The sequence below is a fragment of the Catharus ustulatus genome, chromosome 1 (genome assembly GCF_009819885.2).
Source record: "Catharus ustulatus isolate bCatUst1 chromosome 1, bCatUst1.pri.v2, whole genome shotgun sequence".
NCBI lineage: Eukaryota > Metazoa > Chordata > Aves > Passeriformes > Turdidae > Catharus > Catharus ustulatus.
In genome coordinates this window covers 62,062,082-62,082,427 of record NC_046221.1, presented here as the reverse complement: position 1 = coordinate 62,082,427, position 20,346 = coordinate 62,062,082, and the positions used below count along the sequence as shown (strand labels likewise).

Genomic DNA, 20,346 nt, shown 5'->3' with positions numbered 1-20,346 from the left:
GGAATGCATTTCCAGCCTTTAAAGAAAAAAAAATCAGATTGAATTGTGCTCCTCACAATGCTGTAATCAGTAATCAATCCTATTTGGATAGATATTCTTAAACCTTGGCTTTCTGGATGAAGTTGGACTTGTCAATGCTAAAGGTCATTTATAGGTGTTAATTAACCAAGAGGGAAATTAACAAACTAAGGTTATTTATTTATTTTGTCTGGCATTTTGCAGTGTTCTCATTCTTACCTATTTAAAGTGCAGAACAGTTTTTTGTTATCTAAATTCAGAGTTGCTTTTGCAGCTTTGGTCTTCATAGAAAGCAAGACTGTTGGTGCAGCCCTTCTGCAAATGTGACTTCTTTCCATCAATGGAAACAGATTTTTGTGGGTGAAGTTAAAAGAACACAATATCCTTGACAGGAGATGGAAATAAATTCAAGGGAATGTATTTTGTGTACTAAGATTGAAACATTAAAATTTCTTGGATTTTGCAATATATATAAACCCAAAAATGTGCACACTAATGCATCAAAATTAGTAGAAATCATCTTAAATGGAACTCCTGAGAAATCAGTAGCCTCTCTAAAGAAGCTACAGCATGTAATCTGCCTAGTGTGCTTCAGATTAGTATAAAAATAGTTTTAATGTTGCTAATCCTTACAAGCCACATTCAAAACACTTTTTCCCCACTCTTATTTTATAGAATTCTACATCTGCTGTTAAATTTTAATATCAGAAGTAAAACTTCATAGTAACCATTTAGTGTTCATCAAAATAGTAATATTGTTTTTACCCTAATTCTTAACTATCCTGAAAGCTATCTGCTTTTGTTGCTTATTTGCTGTTTTGATTTGGTTTTTTTAACAAATGAAAATCTCACAAGGGTTGTTGGGTTTTTTCCTTTTTGTGTGTATATGTTGCCCTTGGTTATTTGAAAACGGCCTTGCTATTCTGGTAAGTTGGGGCAAAATCACTTTGCTGCTCTGTCTCTCTCTGTCTCTCATTCTTTCTCTCCTCCCACAGAATTTCTTTCTGGTCTTTTCTGATCGGCTTTACTTCTCTGTGTTTAACAGACTGTTATCTATGCTCTTTCTCCCTTTTTTACGAGAATGATCTTTGAAAAATATTTGCTAGGAAACTACACCCTTCCCTCCAGTTCTTTATTTGGAGTGAAATGGAGTGGCTGGAGCAGATCCATGTGTTCCTGGAAACTGATGCCACTTCACCAATTTCCCTGTTCAGCATACCTTTTTCAATACTCAAAATATATGCTGCTTCTGCCTTGACACATTTTTTGGAGCACGACTAAATTAGGTTGTCCAGCATCTTGTTAGTGGCATTACTAAGTCATTCTTATCTTTTCTACCCCAAAGGCTGACATTTCTAAGTCCAATTTGCATTTCTGTTTAGAGCTTCATAAAGCATTGACTTTATTCTGCTGCTGCATTGTTGTGCAAGAGCCCAGTAATTTCACTTGCATACTTTTTTTTACGAAACTGATGGTTTGATGTTCTTAGTCTGTTTGACTAGCTTTCTCTGGCTGTATGTCACAAGGGTCAGGGTAAGAGTAGAACAGTGGAAACTGTTACATGGCTCTTCATGGCAAATGTTAAGGATTTTTATGAAAAATGTTTATGCAGCACTTTTTATTGGAGTATAGTCTGCTGTAGTTAATCCTCCTTAAAACTTCTCTTTGTATTGGATAAAACTGAGAAAGCTCTCACCTACAGGTAGTATGTAGTCCCCATACTTAGTTTGTCCCCTGACAGAGAGCTTCTGTCCAGGAAAGTGCTTAACTGCCAGCTTCCCATGAAGTATGAGAATCCCTGTCTCAGTGTATGGGAGAATTTGTGGGACCAGGCCACAGGGAAATACATATATTGTAGTGTTGTTGATGCTTTTCTCTCCATGTGCTGTCATCTCTGAGCAAAGGAAGGAGAGTAGCACCTTGTAAAGCCTAGAGTGTCTCAGCAAGAAGGATGGAACAGTGTTAGGTAAGGAGGAAGACAAAAGATTATTTTTCTTTAAAAGTTTGTAAAGAAAGGGGTAGATGACAGAGGAGGCATCTTTGTCATTCCAAAATTAGAACGTAGGAATGTTGATGCTTTGAAACAGTCAGCAGTGTTTTGGCAAACCAAAGACAAAATTTGTCTGTCCTTTACTCTAAGACAGAGAGAACATCTACCTACTTTAATTACAGTAATTTCACGACTATAAGGTGCACCCTTTTGACGAAAATTTTGGCCCGAACCTGGAAGTACGCATTCTAGTCCAGTGCGCCTTATATAATGGACAAAGTTCAGAAATTTGCCAACCCGGAAGTGTGAGCTGCGAGCCGCAGGGGGAGCCGGCAGGGTCACGCCTGCCAAGTACAGGCGGGCCCGCAGTGCCACGGCTGCCGGGTGCAGGGGGGGCCTCGGCCAGCAACTGCGCAGGGGGAGCCGGCAGCAGATCCTTGCTGCAAAAAAAAAGTGCACCTTATAGTCCGGTGCGCCTTATATATCGGCAAAAGTTCGGAAATTTGCCGGCACCCAGAAGTGCGCCTTATAATCCGGTGTGCCTTATAGTAGTGAAATTACTGTATCTTTAACACCATTAACTGAAATAGAAAGAGTGTCAAAGTGGGAATTTCAATTCTTAGGTGACTAGTGTGGAAAAAGCATGATTCCACATAAAGGAGCTGAGGTTTTCCATTTTCTTTGATATATAGAAAACTGGAAGAATGCTAGATTTATACCATCATTTTAAGACAGTAAGATAACAATAAGACTGAAAGTCTTGGTTGACTTCCTGAGTGTATATATGTAGACAGAGTTCAGTTAATGCAAACAGTCTGTTGTGCTGGGAGGTTTTGTACACTCAAGTATTTTGTTTACAGCATGCTGCTTCTTTTCAGAGACTTGGTGGGGCGCTTTTATCCACATTAGCAATGTTTTTTTATTCTCTTGTTCTTTACATTGTTCTCCTCAAAAGAAATAAAATGGTAGTACTACAAATGGAAAACTGAGACCTGAAAGATAAAGGAGGTGGGGTAGGGGGAAAGTGGAAGAGTCACAAAAGAAGCAGGAACTGACAGTGGTCAGTTTAAGGTATTCAACTTAATTTCTCATCCAACTTAGTTGAATGTTTTACAGTACTCTTAGGTTTCAAACCTAACAATAATATACAGAACAAGCGAGGGAATGGCTCTTTGGTAGTGAGAGAGAATTCTCACTGTACTCTGGGTAAACTTCTGAGTTTACTGTGTATTTTAGAGTTCATGCCAAACTTTCCCACTGATTTTGCAAAGCCACATAATTTATTCACAGCTGTGAAATTCCTACAACTTTACATTTATTCCCTATTATAAGGCAATAGAAATATGAAAACTGATATGTGCCAGAATGTGAATGACAAGCCACAAACCATGTCTAATTTGAAGTCCTAAATTCTTGTGATTTTCATCAAGAATATTACTTGGTGTTCTGTGATCTCTCTCTTCCCATTTTGGAGACTCCCATTCAAAAGTTGTTTGGATTTTGGCATCTTAGTATTTTTAGAACATATGAAGGTTAGAGTTTGTCTCGGTAGCTCAGTGTCATTTCACACTGGTGTTTAAGGAAGGATCAGTGATGGAGTATACTATTTCTGAAGTACTCTATTAATCTATTAAAATAGATTAACTTCACAAAATAGAACAATTCTTAAAATGGATCAAGTTATGGAATAGCAAGAGCCTTCTATTCAACTTATTCATCAGAAATCAAATGTATTTTACCTGTGGCAATCTAGGCTAAAATGAATGATTTGTGGTAAAATAAATAATTTGAAATGTTGTCGTTTTGCAGGAGACAGTGCTAAAGGGAGAGTCCCTGCACGTTTGGCTTGTTGGAATATCCCAGTAAGCTCTCAAAGAGGCAGACCCTGAGAGCTATTTCCTCTCAGCGACTGCCTCCACTGCTGCTGATCAGCTCAGGGAGTTTGCTTTACCTTTACATTGCTCCTTATGGATTTGTTGCCATTCAGAATTTAATCATGCTCTTGGCAAAATGCAGCTGCTGGGAGGTGGAAAGGGTAGGGGCAAAGGGCATGGCCTCTCAGAGGGTACTTGGAACCTCATCCCATGGTTTAGAACTGCACCACTTTTGGAAAGCTCTACCTGCAAGGCCTTGCTGGCAGTGAGGGAGCCAAAGTGGTGGCAATCAAAATACTGATGTTGTAGAAGGAGGTTGTTGTGTGTTTTCCTGCATTGGGGTTATGTTCTGTGCACTAGGTGTTTGTTAATAAGAGCAATGTACCACAGTCAATGCTTTTTTGTGGGTTTTTTTTCCTTATTGTGTGTGTTTTATTGGAAATCTGAAACCTTATTTTTGGAATTATTTTTTCCTTAGTGAAGATCCATGCAAATAGATTTCTGAAATGTACTAGTTCCAAAAACTTGATGCTGCAACTGTGTAGAAAGTCAGGTGTGCCTCAGGTCCTTACGAACTCTAATTGTTATTAGGAAAAACCTATATAATTTGTCTAATTTTTATGATTTCTGTAATTGTTTTCATATTTTTCTGAAAAAGCCTAATTTTTTTTCAATATGGAAAGGAATTATATAAGAAGGAAGAGAGATGTTAGTTTTAGTGATGGGTAAGTTCAAATATATTGATTATTATTTTTTACAATTATTATGAAAGAGGGATGTCCTAAATGTCAGAAACCAGGATGTTTAAGACCTGCAGGGCATTCTTAGAATAGATGCTCATCGGATTTTCATAACTTTTATTTGGATGTTTTACAAGCATTAATTATTGTTTACTGTTATTATTGGATAGCCTTCTCTTTGTGTAGAGCAAGTGTAAAAAACCATCTTCTGATGTTTTCATTTATGTGACTCAATTCATGCAGCTGAAGTCTCATGTATTTCTCTAATTACTGGAGGCTCAGAAACCATCATGACATACGTGACTTAGTCTACAGTGATGGATATCTAGAGGGAAAGGAAAATTCTCTCCATATCAGGACATAGTATTTGTTTTGATGTAGGCTGAAAATAGTGATCATAACTAAGATAGTTTACTACTGAGTTATGTTTGCACTCTTGAAGTAATGAGCTTGTCATATTCTTAACAAATACAATCTTTGCCCTTCTTTTTCACTTCAGTTCAGAGAGCAAGCCTGTGGATACATTTAGCATTAAAATCAGCATTCCAGCTTGTGCTAGATGAAAATAATGTGTTTTGCATTGTGGATTAGTTTGTAGAGTTGATTGCTTTTCATATTCTTAAAGCTCATTCCCCTCTCATCATATCTTTTGGAAGGTATCCCAAAATACTGTTTATACAAAACAGCATTCAGTTTTATTTCTTTTATGATTTGGAGACATTGCGGAATCTTTTCTTAATCTCATAGTCCTCAAGGAATCCACTTAAATATTTTCTTTTGTAAAAGCAAAGATAGATGGCTTGTGACTCAGCTCAAGAAAGAAAATAAGATTCTTACTGATGCCTACTGGGTGTGAGGGATAGGCTTTTTAATTTTTCTTCTTTTTTGCTTTTTTTGGGGCTTTTTTTCTTTGTTTTTTGTTGGTTTTTTTGTTTTGTTCTGCCTATCACATAGAGCTCTTTTTCTAGTCTTAATTTCACTGCAGTTGGAAAGTTGTTTATGTCGAGTTCTTTGAAAAAAAGTTGAAAAACTTTTTGATTTAGTTTTTTGTGATTCCCTGCTGTATGTAGATCTCTGGAAGAGATACAGCCAGCACCAGTCCCCTGCTTTGTATTCAACATACAGTAATTTCACTATTACAAGCCGCACCGTTTTGACTAAAATTTTGCTCCCACCCCAGAAATGCGGCTTACACTCAGGGGCGGCTAATATGTGAATAATTTTCTGACATTTACAACCCCGGAAGTGCAAACCGAGGTGCCGAGTCGAGCAACCTGCCAGTAAAACCTGGCATTGTGCAATTGTTACAAAGTGGTTACTCTGTTTCACGGCGGGTGGAGCCGGCTCAGTGCAGGCAGCACAAGGCGGGGAGGGAGGAGAAGGCGGGGGACTCCCTCATTCAGGCAGCGCAGCCCGGGAGAGAGACAGGGGGCCCCATGCTGCCATCCCTGCGTCCCAGGGGGAAGGCGGGGGGCTCCCGTCCTCACCTGCCGCCGCTGCCGCAGGACCAGGCAGGCTGCCGTCCCTGCCTGCCGCGGGAGTGGGGGTACTCCTTCCCCTCCTGCCGCCACGGGTGCCAGCAGGCTCCATCCCCACCTGCCACCACCGCTGTGGGTGCTGGCGGGCTCCGTGCCCGCCTGCTGCCGCAGGACAGCGCCCATCCGGGGCGAGCGAGCCCGGTGGCAGCAGCAGCTGGCCCCGAGTGGCCCCGCCGAGCGGCAACGCCAAGCTGGGGCCACCTGTCCCCGTCGGCAGCCCCGAGAGGGCCGAGCCCTCAGGGCCTGAGCCAAGCCAGTAAACCCCCCCCAACCCTGATCCCGCGCTTCTGTTACTATTTGGCAACTTTGTTGCATGCGGGTCCTCACTGCGAACGACAGAGCGGCTTATAATTGGGTGCGGCTAATTTATGGACAAAGAACGAAATGCTTGCCAACACTCGGCAATGCGGCTTATAGTCAGTGCGGCTTGTAATTGTGAAATTACTGTACCTTTCTTCTGACTACATTCCCCCTTGCCTGTTTCTGCTTCTCCATCCTGTTACTCTGGTCTAATACTTCTACTAGTTCCTTCCTTCCTCCCTTCCTTTCCTTCCTTTCCTTCCTTTCCTTCCTTTCCTTCCTTTCCTTCTTCCTCCCTCCCTCCCTCTTGTTTTTTCTTTGACAATGTAGTACATTTGTCAAGAAGAAAGTTAAGTCTTTGATTAAATGAAATTATCAAATAATCTGTCACAATTTGTTTACCTTGAAAAATGCTGTCTTGGTTTGTGTGCACTCGTTTTGCTATGATAAAAGATGATGATCCTGGTTCACCTCTTCAGCTCTTATCTGCATCTTTCCATGTGTTCCTTTCCCCTTAGCCTATCTAGCCCTGTCACCTTCCTTTTAAAGCTCCTTTCATCACAACTCATGTATCTTTCATCTGCTCTGCTATTGAGTTGTTGGCTTCAGCTTCTGAATGCATGGTTGATTTTTAGAGTTTTATGCATGGAAGAGATTCCCCATAAGCAGCTGAGTAGCCATTTCATTGACCTTATCTATACATACTTTTGAAATTCTCAAAGGTTGTCTGGCTGTATGTCCACCTCTTATTCTCACTTTTGGGTTTTTGTTTCAGCTGTTATTGTATCATTACTTTGTCCTTTGCACTCAATTTGTCTGTTCCTTGGCTTATTGAGGTAGTTTATGCAGTACCTATCTGTCCATAAAAGTGTTGTATTCCATGTATGAATCTTCCCCTGGCCTTTTTATCCTCTTGCATTGAAGCATGTATTCAGTCAGTATCTTACTCTTGCACTGAAGAAAAAGTGTGTTTGTGTAGCCCCTCCTTTGGGACACAGGTTTGAATTGTTTAGCAAATACATTAGCTGATGTTCCTACTTGTTTTGTAATGACTCTCCCCGTTGTGAGGTTAAAATATGCTCTGTATGCACTGTTTTATTTTTAAATGTATTTAATTCTGTAAACACTAGGTGAGCTTTTAATGCCTTGCATAATATTTTATATTCTATTTTGACCTTCCAATTTTCTTTGAGGCTCTGAATAATTTATTTCTAAGTACTGAAGAGTTTTATAGTTGTGCTACACAACAGTTTCCTTGTGGAAGGTCTACTAGCTTCCAATGACCCTTAGCTGCCATCTGGTACAAATTCAAAGTGCTTCTGTCATCTGCTGCTAATTGCTGTCACCTGCATATTGCAGTTACTGAGCAACTTGGAGTGCAGTAAAGCAGGAGGCATACTGCTTTGTATAGCTGCATCTATCCATAATACCCATGATTTCTTTATTAATATTAATTTAATAATAAAAGAAGTACATGCCTTATGAAACGGTGTGAATTAATATAAATGACATTTCATGTTTATTTTAGTAACTTTCAGGGTTTAATCTGACATTCAAAAATGTGTGTAGATTTGTATTATAAATATATTTATTATTTCGGTGTTCTTCAGCCTGTTTATTCTGCTGAGATTGTTCAAACTGAATCTTACAGAAGAGTTCTTTAATCTTTTTTGTAAGCTGATAAGGCTTAGTCAGGGCACTAGCCTACAGCACCATATTATATTAATGTATTTTACTTGTAATTTAGAGAACAAGAAGAATATCCTGATCTGAAGGCTAAACTGTCCCCTGTGGCACTTGCACAGCTGATAATCGTGAACTAGAAAGATGTGTATATCAAATAGTTTACAAAATGAAGCCAGCTGTGTTTCCCTACATACTGTGGCTTCCTGACATGCATCATTAAACCTTATTAGCTACTTCCTTTTACAAAGATTCTTGTAGTCTTGAACATTGCATATTAACATTTTCTGCCCCTCCAACTGGAAATTACTTGCTTTATTGTAGAGTGTCAACTTGCTCTAGTTTCTGATATGCGTTCTAATTGGTACTTTAGAGTATAATCATAGTGAAATACCACTCCGTGCATTTCTTTATTTGGAAAATTAATACAGACCTTTTCACTTCATCTGTCAATCTGTGCAACTTTTCACACAATTCCCAACTGTTGGGATTGCTTGTAAACCATTAAGTATGAAATGGTTCATGAAATGTCTTTAAGAATATAAACACAAAAAGGAGGCGTTGACTTTTATGGTAGGATTTGGTTGTTGTTGTTGCTTACTTAATAGAAATAAAGCTATTTCAGCTGATAAATTTAATGATGTAAAAACCATCAAAAATGTAGTGATATTATAAAGTTAATTTTTGTTGTTGAGATGAGGCTTTGTTTAATAAAACCACCATCCTCCACACATGCACACACCACTTGATTGCTGAATTCTGATAATGAAATTCAGCTCTTAAACCTTAGGAAAGCAGAATTTTTGAAATATTAATGTCTCTGTGGGTAAAAATAGATTTAGGGATTAAGTGCAAAAATCAAAATATGTATTATGTATATGCATTTGTACATATTTACAGCTCTTTTGTGTATCGTACCAGAAAGACAATGAAATACTTCTGATCTCAATGCACAACATTGTGGAAAATATTATTCTAGAACATTATTTGTTTGTATGATCCCAAGAATAATTTCAAAGCAACATGTTCTGTTAATTGTCTTGAAATATTTTGTGTTTATTTTAGGACAGGAGGCACTAGTTACACAGATATTATATAGATTATGAATAGCATGTAACTGTATAAAGAAAAAAAAATTAAGAACCATCCTAAAAACCTTTTTGTTGGTATTCCTCATCTAAAAAGTTTGATATTTGTTTCCGAAGGATAGTTTCATATGTAAACACACCAGTGCATTAAAATTGAGCTAGAAATTCTAGAGTTCTGGTCATAATTTCTACTATGTATTTGAGTCAGAAAATTGATATTTTTACATAATACTAATAAGAAGTTACTCATCAAATCTTATCTAGAAGTCTTCATTGAGAAGATTTGTTTTTTCTGTGCCTTAAATGGTTGTGGACATTTGCTCTGGATTTATTTTGGGTATTTATACTCAGACTTGAAGAAGGCTCACTCCCCTTTCTTTGGCATTTTACCCTATGTTCTGACATTTAATCTTTCAGGCAACTACTGCTGATTTCCCACTGTATGGGGCAGCTTTCAAGCTCCTGTTTAATTTAGAAGTAAATATAAAAACAAGTTTTTCTTTCAATATGTATGTCAGCCTTTTTGAAACATTTCTTCTCAGTTTGCAGGCTAACAGGCTTTTATACTTGGTAGTAGCTAGGGGCAGACAAAAGTTCAATGCAGTCAAAATGCTCTTTCTCAGTTCCTGTCTCAGACGGTTTTCCATTCTTGAATATTATTATATGTGAATATACATTCATATTCCTTATGAACAGGATTCAGATGTAAATGCTTTGAAACAAACTTTGAGATGCTTTGTGTTGTGTGGTTGTTCATTTTTTAACCTGATTTCCTATGCAAGAATACCTGGAGGCTTACGTTTGTATCTGGACCTGTGCTGAGACAAGGTTTAGTGACAGACATGGAGTATACAGTAATTTCACGAATACAAACCGCACCAATTTGACTAAGATTTTGCTCCTAAACCAGAAATGCGGCTGATACTCAGGAGTGGCTAATATGTGAATAATTTCCTGACATTTACAACCTCAGAAGTGCCTGCCAGAGTGCCGAGCCGAGCAGCTGCAAAGTCGGCATTTTGCGATTGTTACAAATTGTTACTCTGTTGCACCGCAGGTGGAGCCTGGCTGCCTGCAGGCAGCACGGGGGGCGGGGAGAGAGGAGGGAGAGCTCTCTCCTTCCCTCCTCTACCGCAGCCCGGGGAAGAGACGGGGGGGCCCCGTGCCGCCACTGCCGCGGCTCAGGGAGGCGGCGGGGGACCTGGGCCGCCACTGTCACGGCTCTGGGAGGCGACGGGGGACCCGGACCACCACTGCCGCGGCCCGGGGAGGAGGGGGGAGACCCGGGCCGCCACTGCTGCGGCTCTGGGAGGCGGCGAGGGGCTCCGTCCCCACCCGCCTCCGTGGGAGCGGGAGGGGCTCCGTCCCTACCTGCCACCACAGGGCAACACCGGGCTGTGGTGACCGAGCCCAGTCGCAGCGGTGGCTGGCCCCCAGTGGTCCTGCCGAGTGGCAGCGCTGGGCTAGGCTACCTGGCCCCATCGGCAGCCCCGAGCGGGCCGAGCCTGCACAGCCCGAGCCAAACCAGTAAACCCTGCCCTGCCGCCGTTCTGTTAGTATTTGGCAACTTTGTTGCACGCGGGTCCTCACTGCGAACGACAGAGCGGCTTATACTCGGGTGCGGCTTATTTATGGACAAAAAACGAAATATTTGCCAACACCCAGAGATGAGGCTTATACTCAGTGCGGCTTGTATTCGTGAATTTACTGTACATAGCAGAGGAGGAGGGAGGTTGTAGAAATGCTCCACCAATTAATGAATCACTGCATACTGCCAATTTTAATTCCTCCTTCAAGAATTTTTATTCATTCTCTTGCATTTATTGGCTAATCCATCTTCTGAAAGTTTCCTCAATCACTTTAATAATCTGTGTTGTATCTACTGTATTACTTCATTTACATTTCCATGAAGAAAGGTTGCAGCTCTGATTTCTATCTACTTTTATGGCATAAGCACCAACTTAATGTATCAGTGTTTCTCATTGAAGTTTTTTTCCCAACTTTCAATAACTTTTAAAATAGCAAAGTGTAATAAAATAAAATGTATGTAATTTACCTGGAAAGAATTTTTTTAAATGCACCTCTCAATTTTACCTTGAGTTAAGATGGAAGGAAAACATATCCTTTTAACTGTCTTTCAGCTTACTTTCTGTTTGGGGTAAAATGAAATTGTGAAACTTTAAAATAAGCTTAGACTTTCTGGGTTCGTGGCTTAATTTATTTAATTATATTCTTAATGGAAAAATTGCCATGTGTTTTGATAACCTTAGCTTTGACCTCTCTTACCTCAGCCCTGTAATGTGAGATTAAACTCATTACAAAATGTAATAATCTCTGCTAATAGCTTAATCTAGATAGTCTATGAGGTGATGAGTTACTAACACCTTATTTTGAATGTGGAGTAAGAAAATTTTGGATTTTTTATGTATACATTTTCCAGTATTCAATTTCAAAGATGTCTCTGAAAAACCTCTAAGGTTCTCATACTATTTATGAAATATTATTAAACATATTGTTCCATATGTAAAACTCACAAATTCAGTCCCTACTATGAAAATACTACATTAGTGTAGTTTTCTATTTGAAAAAGCTATTTGCACCAGTCAGCCACATGGTCTGAAGTGTAGATATATTACTATTCCCAAAATTTAGAGCTAGCTGCTGCTGTCAATTTGTCAGGTCCTTTTTGTAATTGCTTTTTTCTTGAAGGAACCTAGTACCTGTTACTGAGCTTTTTTTTTTCTTTTTTTTTAAATATATATGTCACATTTTTTGCATTCATTTATATATATGCAAATTCTACACAATAAAAGTTTTGGAACTAGTTCTCCCTGTGCTAATTTTGAAGTTATTTTGGTACAGCTAACTATCTTAATTTCTGAGAGAATAAATCATATTTTTTTAACCTACTCAGATTTGAAAAAATGCCATCTCCATTGAGTGTGTTTTAATAATAGTAAGTAATGTGTAAAGCTGCTTATTCTGTATTCTGATCCTTGAAAGACCTGATTACATGACAGCATCCATAGAAAAGTCTTGAGTTGAAGCTGATGGCCAAGCTTAAAGAAGATATAACAAGCACATGTAAAAGGTACATATGAAATATAAATCTGAAGATAATGTTCCAGTGTAAAATCAAGCACCTTTAAATCCTGCTCTTCCCCCACCTCTGAGAATTCCATGTCTTAGCAATATTGATCAGATATAAAGAGGACTGTGAGTGCTTAGAAACTCTAAATGTCTTCTGTGCTGTGTATCTAGATTTTTTAAATTGCTAAAATAACCCCCGATGAATTAGTTTCACTGTGTGAATGCTTTTGGCTGTTGAAGTTTCCAGCAGGACTAGTTATCTTAGATCGCTGAAGCAGTTATGCTGAATTAATGGGTGGTCTTGACAAAATGTTTTCAGCTGATAGCTTTTAATAGGAAGAGAGTATGTTTGTGATACAGCACAGTCCGTGTATGGATGCCGGAATTGAAGGCTGTTAACCTTCTCGATTTTTTAATGTGCTCTGTCCACGTCCTGATCATTCGCGTTCGTGACAAATACGTAGCCCAGTCGGAGAGCATATGGTCTCACAGCATCTGACTGCTGCTGCGTTCAGGTGCCGGTCTGTGGCTGGATGGAGGTGTGCGAGGTAGCGCTGTGCAAGGAGGAAATGGAGCGGTGCGAGCGCGCAGCCCGCAGTGGCGAAGCGGCGCGCTGAGCTCGGAGCGCTCGGACGCGGCGCTGCCGGGGGAGGCTTCGTGCGCGCGCGGGCGCGGGCGCCCTCTGCTGGCCAGAGCGCGCCCGGCAGCGCTGCCCGCACCAGCCTGCCTTCGGGCGAGCCGGAGAGGGCCGGGTGGACATCCACGGCTTGGCTTCATTGCTCTGCGTAAAAACTCCTTCTGAGAGCAAACGTCCGACTGGACAATGTTTAAAGGCAGTAGCATTGTTTACCAAACCGCAGAAGTGTTAGTGAAAGCCAGATTTATAGTCAGGAGGATATTAAGAATGAGTCGTGTTCAGTTTCTTTCATGGAAATCCTTTGAAACACGGTGTGTTACTACTATTGGCATTCAGGTAAACCAGGATACAGCTGAAAAAGAAGACACACTTAGGAAGATCATGAAATCTGGGACGTTTGACAAAACGAGTGCTTTAATTCAAATAACTGAGCCCTACTGAAGTGCAGTTGTGGAAATAGCTCACAGTTTTTATTGCAGTAGATAACTAGAGAGAGCTAAGCGTCTCTAAAATCCTGGAGAGGACTCTCAAGCTTCAGTGTGAGTATCCAGACTCAGATGATGTTGAGTCTGGAAAAGGCAACAATATAAAATGGATGAATAAATGAGGAAGAGAGAGAAAGAACGGTATGAGCCCTTTTTTTTTTTTTTTTTCTTTTTGTTTTCTTTTGGCATTATAGATATTTATATTTACAAAAGGAAATTCTGGTTCCAAATGGATTCATTTATTTAAAAAAAAAACAGATAAATATTCATTTATGAGTAGTGTGTTAAAGTGAGGCTCAGCAAGTCAGAAGGGTAATTTCAAAACATAATAAAAGTATTCTGCTTTTAAGAGCAGTTAAACCTTGAATATGCATCAAAACACTACAAAAAAGGACTTGAGCTTCTCTTTCATTGGACAAAAACCTGTATTTCTTCTTGACTTAAAATTTCTACTGTTTTCAATGCCTGTGCATTGGAGATGGACTGATTTATGTAAGAATACAGAGAAGTAATTGTAATTTGTTTCTTTGGGGATACAGTCAACACCATCTGAAATTATTTGTTGAAATCAGTATAGAAATGATATAATTCAGTTCCATAAAACTGCAGTACTAACATGATACCAAATATTTCAGTTTGCTCAAAGGTTTGGTTTCATGAAGGATAAATATTTTTTTTGCCAAAGGTAAGACAGAAAATGTTACTGGAATCAAATTAACTATTTTCTGGTAATTACTTCTGCATAAGTCAAATGGAGTGGACTAAATAAGTAAAGTTTATTTCAGTTTTATGAACTTAAGTAGGCCAGTCCTCCCCCTGCGTTACTCCTCAATTCTAAAATGAACCAAACCTGTAGAAGGTTGTTAGTGCTACAGAAAATGTTTTCAAGGTTTCATTCTTGCTCTTGCCGCTAAACTAGTGATGAGACTGTGTTTGAAAATTAGTATCAGAAAAAGCAGGGAGGTTACTTTTTTTACTAAATGGTCACTTTATAGTTTTGTGTTTTATTTGCTTTTCCCACCTTTGAATCTACTGATTAAAAGAATGAGAAAGATATTGATTAAACAGTGTACCATACTGTATGAAAGATTTGGTAGGTTTGACATTAATCAAGTCAGGTTTGTAGAAAAATATATTTGTGCAGCCCATTGCTTGAGTACGGGGAATTAAGGCAACATGCTTGCTAAACCTGAATTTACTTGTTTTGATTGATAGTTATATTAGCTTAATGTGGTTACCTGGATTGCTGAGAAGTCAAGACTTTGAATCATAGGAATTAGGAGACTTAAGAAGGAAGAAACATTTACAGATTCCAAAGTTACTCTTTGTGGTTTTAGTGTCAAAGATTAAGGTGGATAGATAAGGATGTGTCACTTTATTTAGCCTTTAAACACAGATTAGTAATCTGTTATTTCTAGGGACCATAGGGAGGGTTTAACAGATTATTGAAGAAAGTTATGGGGGTTTGGAGAAATGCAGCTGACTGTATAGTATAATCTATATAAGTTCTTTTTAAAATTATGGAATCCTACTAATAATTTTTGTTAGGCAAACCTTGTTTTTGTCATCCTGCAGCTGAAAGATGTATTATTTGAATTTTAATACTTCTAAATATTTACTGATACATACCTCTTACATCTAAGTGTAAGCTGCAGTTAATGGAAACATATATAATATAGTAGTATTCAAGGCTTAATAAATTAATTTCAGAGCATGTATGAAGAGTAGGAAAGAAAATTTTTGTGTTTATGTTGCAAATTAAAACCCAAGTCCCTCTCAAACATGCATACCATGAAATTTCATTGTAGTCAATGTAGTGTTTGGCAGTGCAGAACCAGGCTGATTACTGAAATATAATTACCTTTGTGGAGGAATTTGATTGCAGGGGGAAGTCTGTCCAAAGACTATGCCTTAATACTTCAATAGTATTAAAGCAGGGCACTTAAAGGCTATTCATGAGCAATTATTTCTAATGCACTTTAAACTGTAATTGAATTAAAAAATTATGCGCTGACTATTTTGAGATATCTTTGCCATTTTATAGCATTTAATTATCAAATTTTGCATTTCAGTATTCTAGCATTTTAAAAGTTCTCATTTTCAAAGTAATAGGCATTTTATAGTGCTAAAAGAATTGTTCTATTGCTACAATAGAAGATAACCTTTTTTAAAATTTAAGCATCTAGGGCAGGAACAGCAATATTGTTGTTCAGATTGTATTTCAGTAACCAGAAGAGTTCTTGTTGTTTTCAACTTTTTAATGAAATCAGGATTTTGTTCATAAGATAATGAATTATACCTTGTGGCCCAAAATGTGAGGTACAGACTTTAAATCACTCCCTTATACAAAAAATGAAATATTTAAAAAACTTACCAACTTTTTTACCATGCAAGTAGACAATTGATGGTATAAGCCATTACTTTATTGAGAACCATTAGCTATTTAAAACTCTGTGCATAAATTAAAGAGGAGCTAAATGGATTTGCAGTTGTTGCCATTAGTAGCATTTTAAATTATACAGGCAATTATTGTGTTCATTTTCATTATCGTAGAACAGCCCCTTTGCAAAACTATTGTGGTTTTTGTAGACATTATGTACAAATTTTCCCTTGGAGATTAAAATTTCCAGTGGTGTGTTTAATTTTGTTAAGTTGTTTCAAATAGTACAAATATTATGACAAGTAGAAGAAAATTTGTTTTACTAATATGTTAAATAGCAATAAATGTGGAAAATTACTCCAGTTCTTAATTCATCTATTTCTAATAGTTTTCATAGTTATTCTAGTTACTATTTTCCAAAGAATAGAAATGGCTTTCTTAAGGCGGCATATTTTACAAATGTCTTGATAAAATTACAGTATAGTTAAAATGACGTTTATTTACTTTTCTAATATTCAGATGAATTTTAGAGAATGTTAGTGAATTTTTACATTAAATTTATCTGGATAGTTCAACAGTGTTTCATTAGTTGACTGCAGAAATTGTTTAAGTGGAAAGACACAGAATTAAACTAATTCAGTATCTTTTAGTACATTGGAGTAACTAGTTTTTGAGAAATGGAGAATGCATTTCTATTAAACTTTCTTTGTGTGCCTTCTTAAGTAGGATTTTGCAATTGTCTTCATTTACTATAGTAAATAAAAATACTAACATTTGCTATGGCCAGTAACATGATCTATATTAAAAAGAATGGCATTAATAGAAGCAAATTAAGTGTTCTTGAGGAAAAGATTTATTGTGTGAAAGAATTTTCAGCATCAACTTTTTTATGGTCATAATACGTCTCCAAACACCTTTTTGTTGGGTCTCAAACTTAAATTCACATCTGTCTTCATCAATTAGAAAGGTATTAATGCTTTGAGTTAGATATATATCAGTGTGCAGTGGACTAAATTTAATGTTTCTGTCCTAAAAGTGGCATTCTTTCCAAAGAAGCTCTTTATTCGTTTTTGTTCTGGGGTGGGGTTTTTTATGGGGGGTGGAGAGGGGAGAGATAGGCTTTCACTACCATGATGCAGGGAAAAAAAAGTGTGAGGTAGTAGTTATGCATATTGCAAGACAGTGATTCTTTATTTTATTACAAAAAAAGACCAACTCTAGAAGGCCAGATTAAATCATTCCTTTCACTTTTTAATGGGATTTGGATGAATAGAGTAAAATATGCACTTTGCATTCATTGATAGCATCTTTAGGTTGAGGTAATTGAGTCTTTTTTCCCTGACTGAATGAATAATGACTTCATCTGATCCTCAGCGAGGCCTGAAACTTAGGCTGCCTTTGTCAACGCAAAAAGATCTGGGCTTTGAAACATGCTCTACTTCCCTGGCTTCATTTTTCTTCATTTTAATCCAAAAACCTATTTTTCTCAATAATTCAAGCATAAACTATGTAGTAGTTGAAGCAGCGGAAATTGCAAGATATTTGTCCTCGTTGTGCTGCTTTTTAAATGCAGCTGATAAATCAGCCGCTGTGGTCTTCAGCTGCCTAGTTCTCTAGGGAAGGGACAGCCCATGTGTAAGCAAGATTGCTGGAATTTTTAAGAACTATATTTAAAGTGCTTCTTTTGCAGACTGTTTGTTATCTAAGGAAGTGTTATGTTTTACTGGTCTTAATGGCAAGACTTGCAGATAAAAGGGGCATCTGTGATGGGGCCTAGGAAACTCTTCCTGACATAATTTTCCCACATATTTTACTGACTACTAGAGCATCCCAAAAAGTGGAGTAAAAATACCCTAGCTGACATCATACGTTATTGAAATGGTGAGAGTCTTAGTTACATAGCTTAAATGTATTTTTTTCATGAGAAACAGTGGATGATAGCTTCTCGTAATGTTTTACTTAAAATGTTTCTAAATCAAATACCTTTTAATTAATGTGAAGTTGAAACTCTGTTTCATTATATTGCTTTGAAAATGAGTATTCCACTTGATTGTTGTTTTTATTATATATTGGAGAAGTGAAAGCTTTCTAGAATTAAAAATAATTTCTGTGCCACTAGTTCAGATTTAGAGTGGGATGATAGCATAGTGACAAGTCTCAGTGCACTTGTCACATGAATGAAAAGTCACAGGCTCCATCCCATGTGCCTGTTGGTCCTTGAATTTAACAGGGATTTGATCTTCTAGAAGTCAGTGAGCTCCCTACTAATGTAATACACAGTGCCAGTATTTTTGCTGCATGCATGACAGAAGAAAATTGTCCCTGTTCCTTTGTTCATCTGTAATTGTCTTTCCTCCTTGACCTTCTGTGTTCCTGTCCTAGAGCAAGGAATGGAGAAAGGATGTATCAGACTTGAAGGCATTCAGAAGGCTTGGCTGGGACAGTTCACATTGGTTCTGGGAATTGTTAATGTTAAATTGTTAAAACCAGGGAACGTCTCTTGTGTGCAAGCATAAGAATAACAATCAATGCAATTATCAAAGTTCAGTTAATTGTTACAAGTGCATGGATTTTTAATAGGTAGGAATAACCAAAGCAAATAATCACTAATGGTTTGCACTGCAGAAGCACAAATTTAAGAAAAACTCCTGACTAACTTGGTTTCTTTTTCTTCCTCCAGGTTGGTTTGCTGGACCTGGAGCTGAATCAACTGACCAAAGCCCTGTTTTTGGCTTTAGTTGCACTGTCAGTTGTTATGGTAACTTTGCAAGGATTTGTAGGCCCATGGTATCGCAACCTTTTCCGGTTCCTCCTCCTGTTTTCCTATATCATCCCAATCAGGTATGTATAAGAATGAAAGCAAAATACTGTTGTCTAATTTCACTGTATGTGGCTTTCTTGAAATTTATACTTGCTTCTCATTGCAAAGGAAATTGATCTTATCAGGAAGCTGAAGGAGAAGGTGCCAACAAATCTGCTGATTCTTGAAGGATCACTGTACAGAAAACAATACTGTTGTATTTTTTTTTGTATAATGTTCATCTTACTGGAGTAATCAGGATATCTAATCCTTTGCTAGCATAAATGTATTAATAAGGATACAATGTTGGTATATGAGAAAGTGGTTTCAGGGAGCGTGCAGTTGAATGAACTGCTCGATGCATTATGGAATTTTATTTTTAATGCCTTAAATACTAAAAATGTTCCATTTCTCTGGTTAAACTACAGACGTTTTACCCCAATAATGATTAATTTAAACTGGATGGCTGAATAATGTAAGTGCTCTTTTACAATGAGAGGAGTTTTAACATGTGTAACCAAGTAGAGACTTGCCCTGAATTAATTAATTCATTAAGCATGAGTACTGTATATTCAAATTGCAGATAAACTGGAACGCGAAATAATATCCATGTGTGTAATCAAGTCTTCTGTGGACACAGAAGTGAGAACACTGACTCTGAAATGAATAATTTTCTTTGCATGGGTATTGAATTTCCAAAATGGAAATACTGTTTCCTGTTAAAATACCCAGTGTTTAGATTAAGGTAATGGTTAATTTTAGATCCTCTTTAGAACTGTTCAGTTTGAGATACATCATTCAGTAAGCCCAGTGATCAGCCAGAGTTAGCAACATCTAAACTGTAGCTAGATTTAAAACCTGTCCCCTCAGGCATGCACACAATATTTAAGTTCACGTAGTAAAGAAAAGAAAAATAACAGGAGGATTTCATTAGGCCTTTTAATCTAAACTTACATTACTTGCACATTATCGTGATCACATTTTTTAAGTGCATGTCTGTGTGAAGGAAATTTTATCATATTTGACATATAGGATACTCAAGAAGCCTCTGTCTTAACATTTTATAAACTTAAAGGACTTTATTTTTATAGTACTTTTGGGTTGCAAGCGAAACTGATTCTGTGGGAAGTTGAAGGAGAAGGTTCTGGCAAATCTACTGGAACCACAATTTTGGAATATCTTTCTCTAAACACTGTCCTTGTCTCCTTTACTGCTTGTATGATGCTGTTCAGTCATGTTACCACTCCCCGTACACAGTTACTAAGTATTAAGCAATTTATCCATGTGAAGAGGCAAAAAGGCCTCCATTCAAATGGTTAAGTGTACGTTCTACTAAGAAATGCACTTTGAAACTTCCAGGGGAGGGGAAAAATGTGCTAAGGATATAAAGGATCACTTCTAACTAAAGGATAACTTTTAGCCATTTTAATCTTTGTTGCTGGATGCAAGAGGGTTAAGGCTATATAGATGTTGTAAGTAAATTTTACTCTATATTGAAAGTTCAACATATGCCATTTAAAAAACATGTTCAGCTCATTTTCAATGTAAGAGTTGTTTAGTGGACTTGTGCAATAACTTTTCTCCAAAAAAATTTCTAGTATGCATCTAATCCAATCTACAATTGTTTGTGGGAGATAATATATAAACTAGAGACTAGAAGTATTAGAGAATATGGTTGGTTTAGTTCATCAGACAGGAATTTAGGAGAGAATGCTTTTCTCTG

General features: G+C 37.7%; 1 protein-coding gene across 2 annotated transcripts in view; it reads left to right on the top strand.

The window, feature by feature from the left end:
* Positions 1 to 20,346, top strand: part of ATP9B (ATPase phospholipid transporting 9B (putative)) — a 172,500-nt gene that overhangs the window by 98,643 nt on the left and 53,511 nt on the right. For both annotated transcript variants that reach the window (XM_033052712.1, XM_033052723.2), the window contains exon 12: positions 18,504 to 18,664. In XM_033052712.1, coding sequence (XP_032908603.1) covers positions 18,504 to 18,664 — 161 coding nt within the window. The remainder of the gene's footprint in view (positions 1 to 18,503; positions 18,665 to 20,346) is intronic.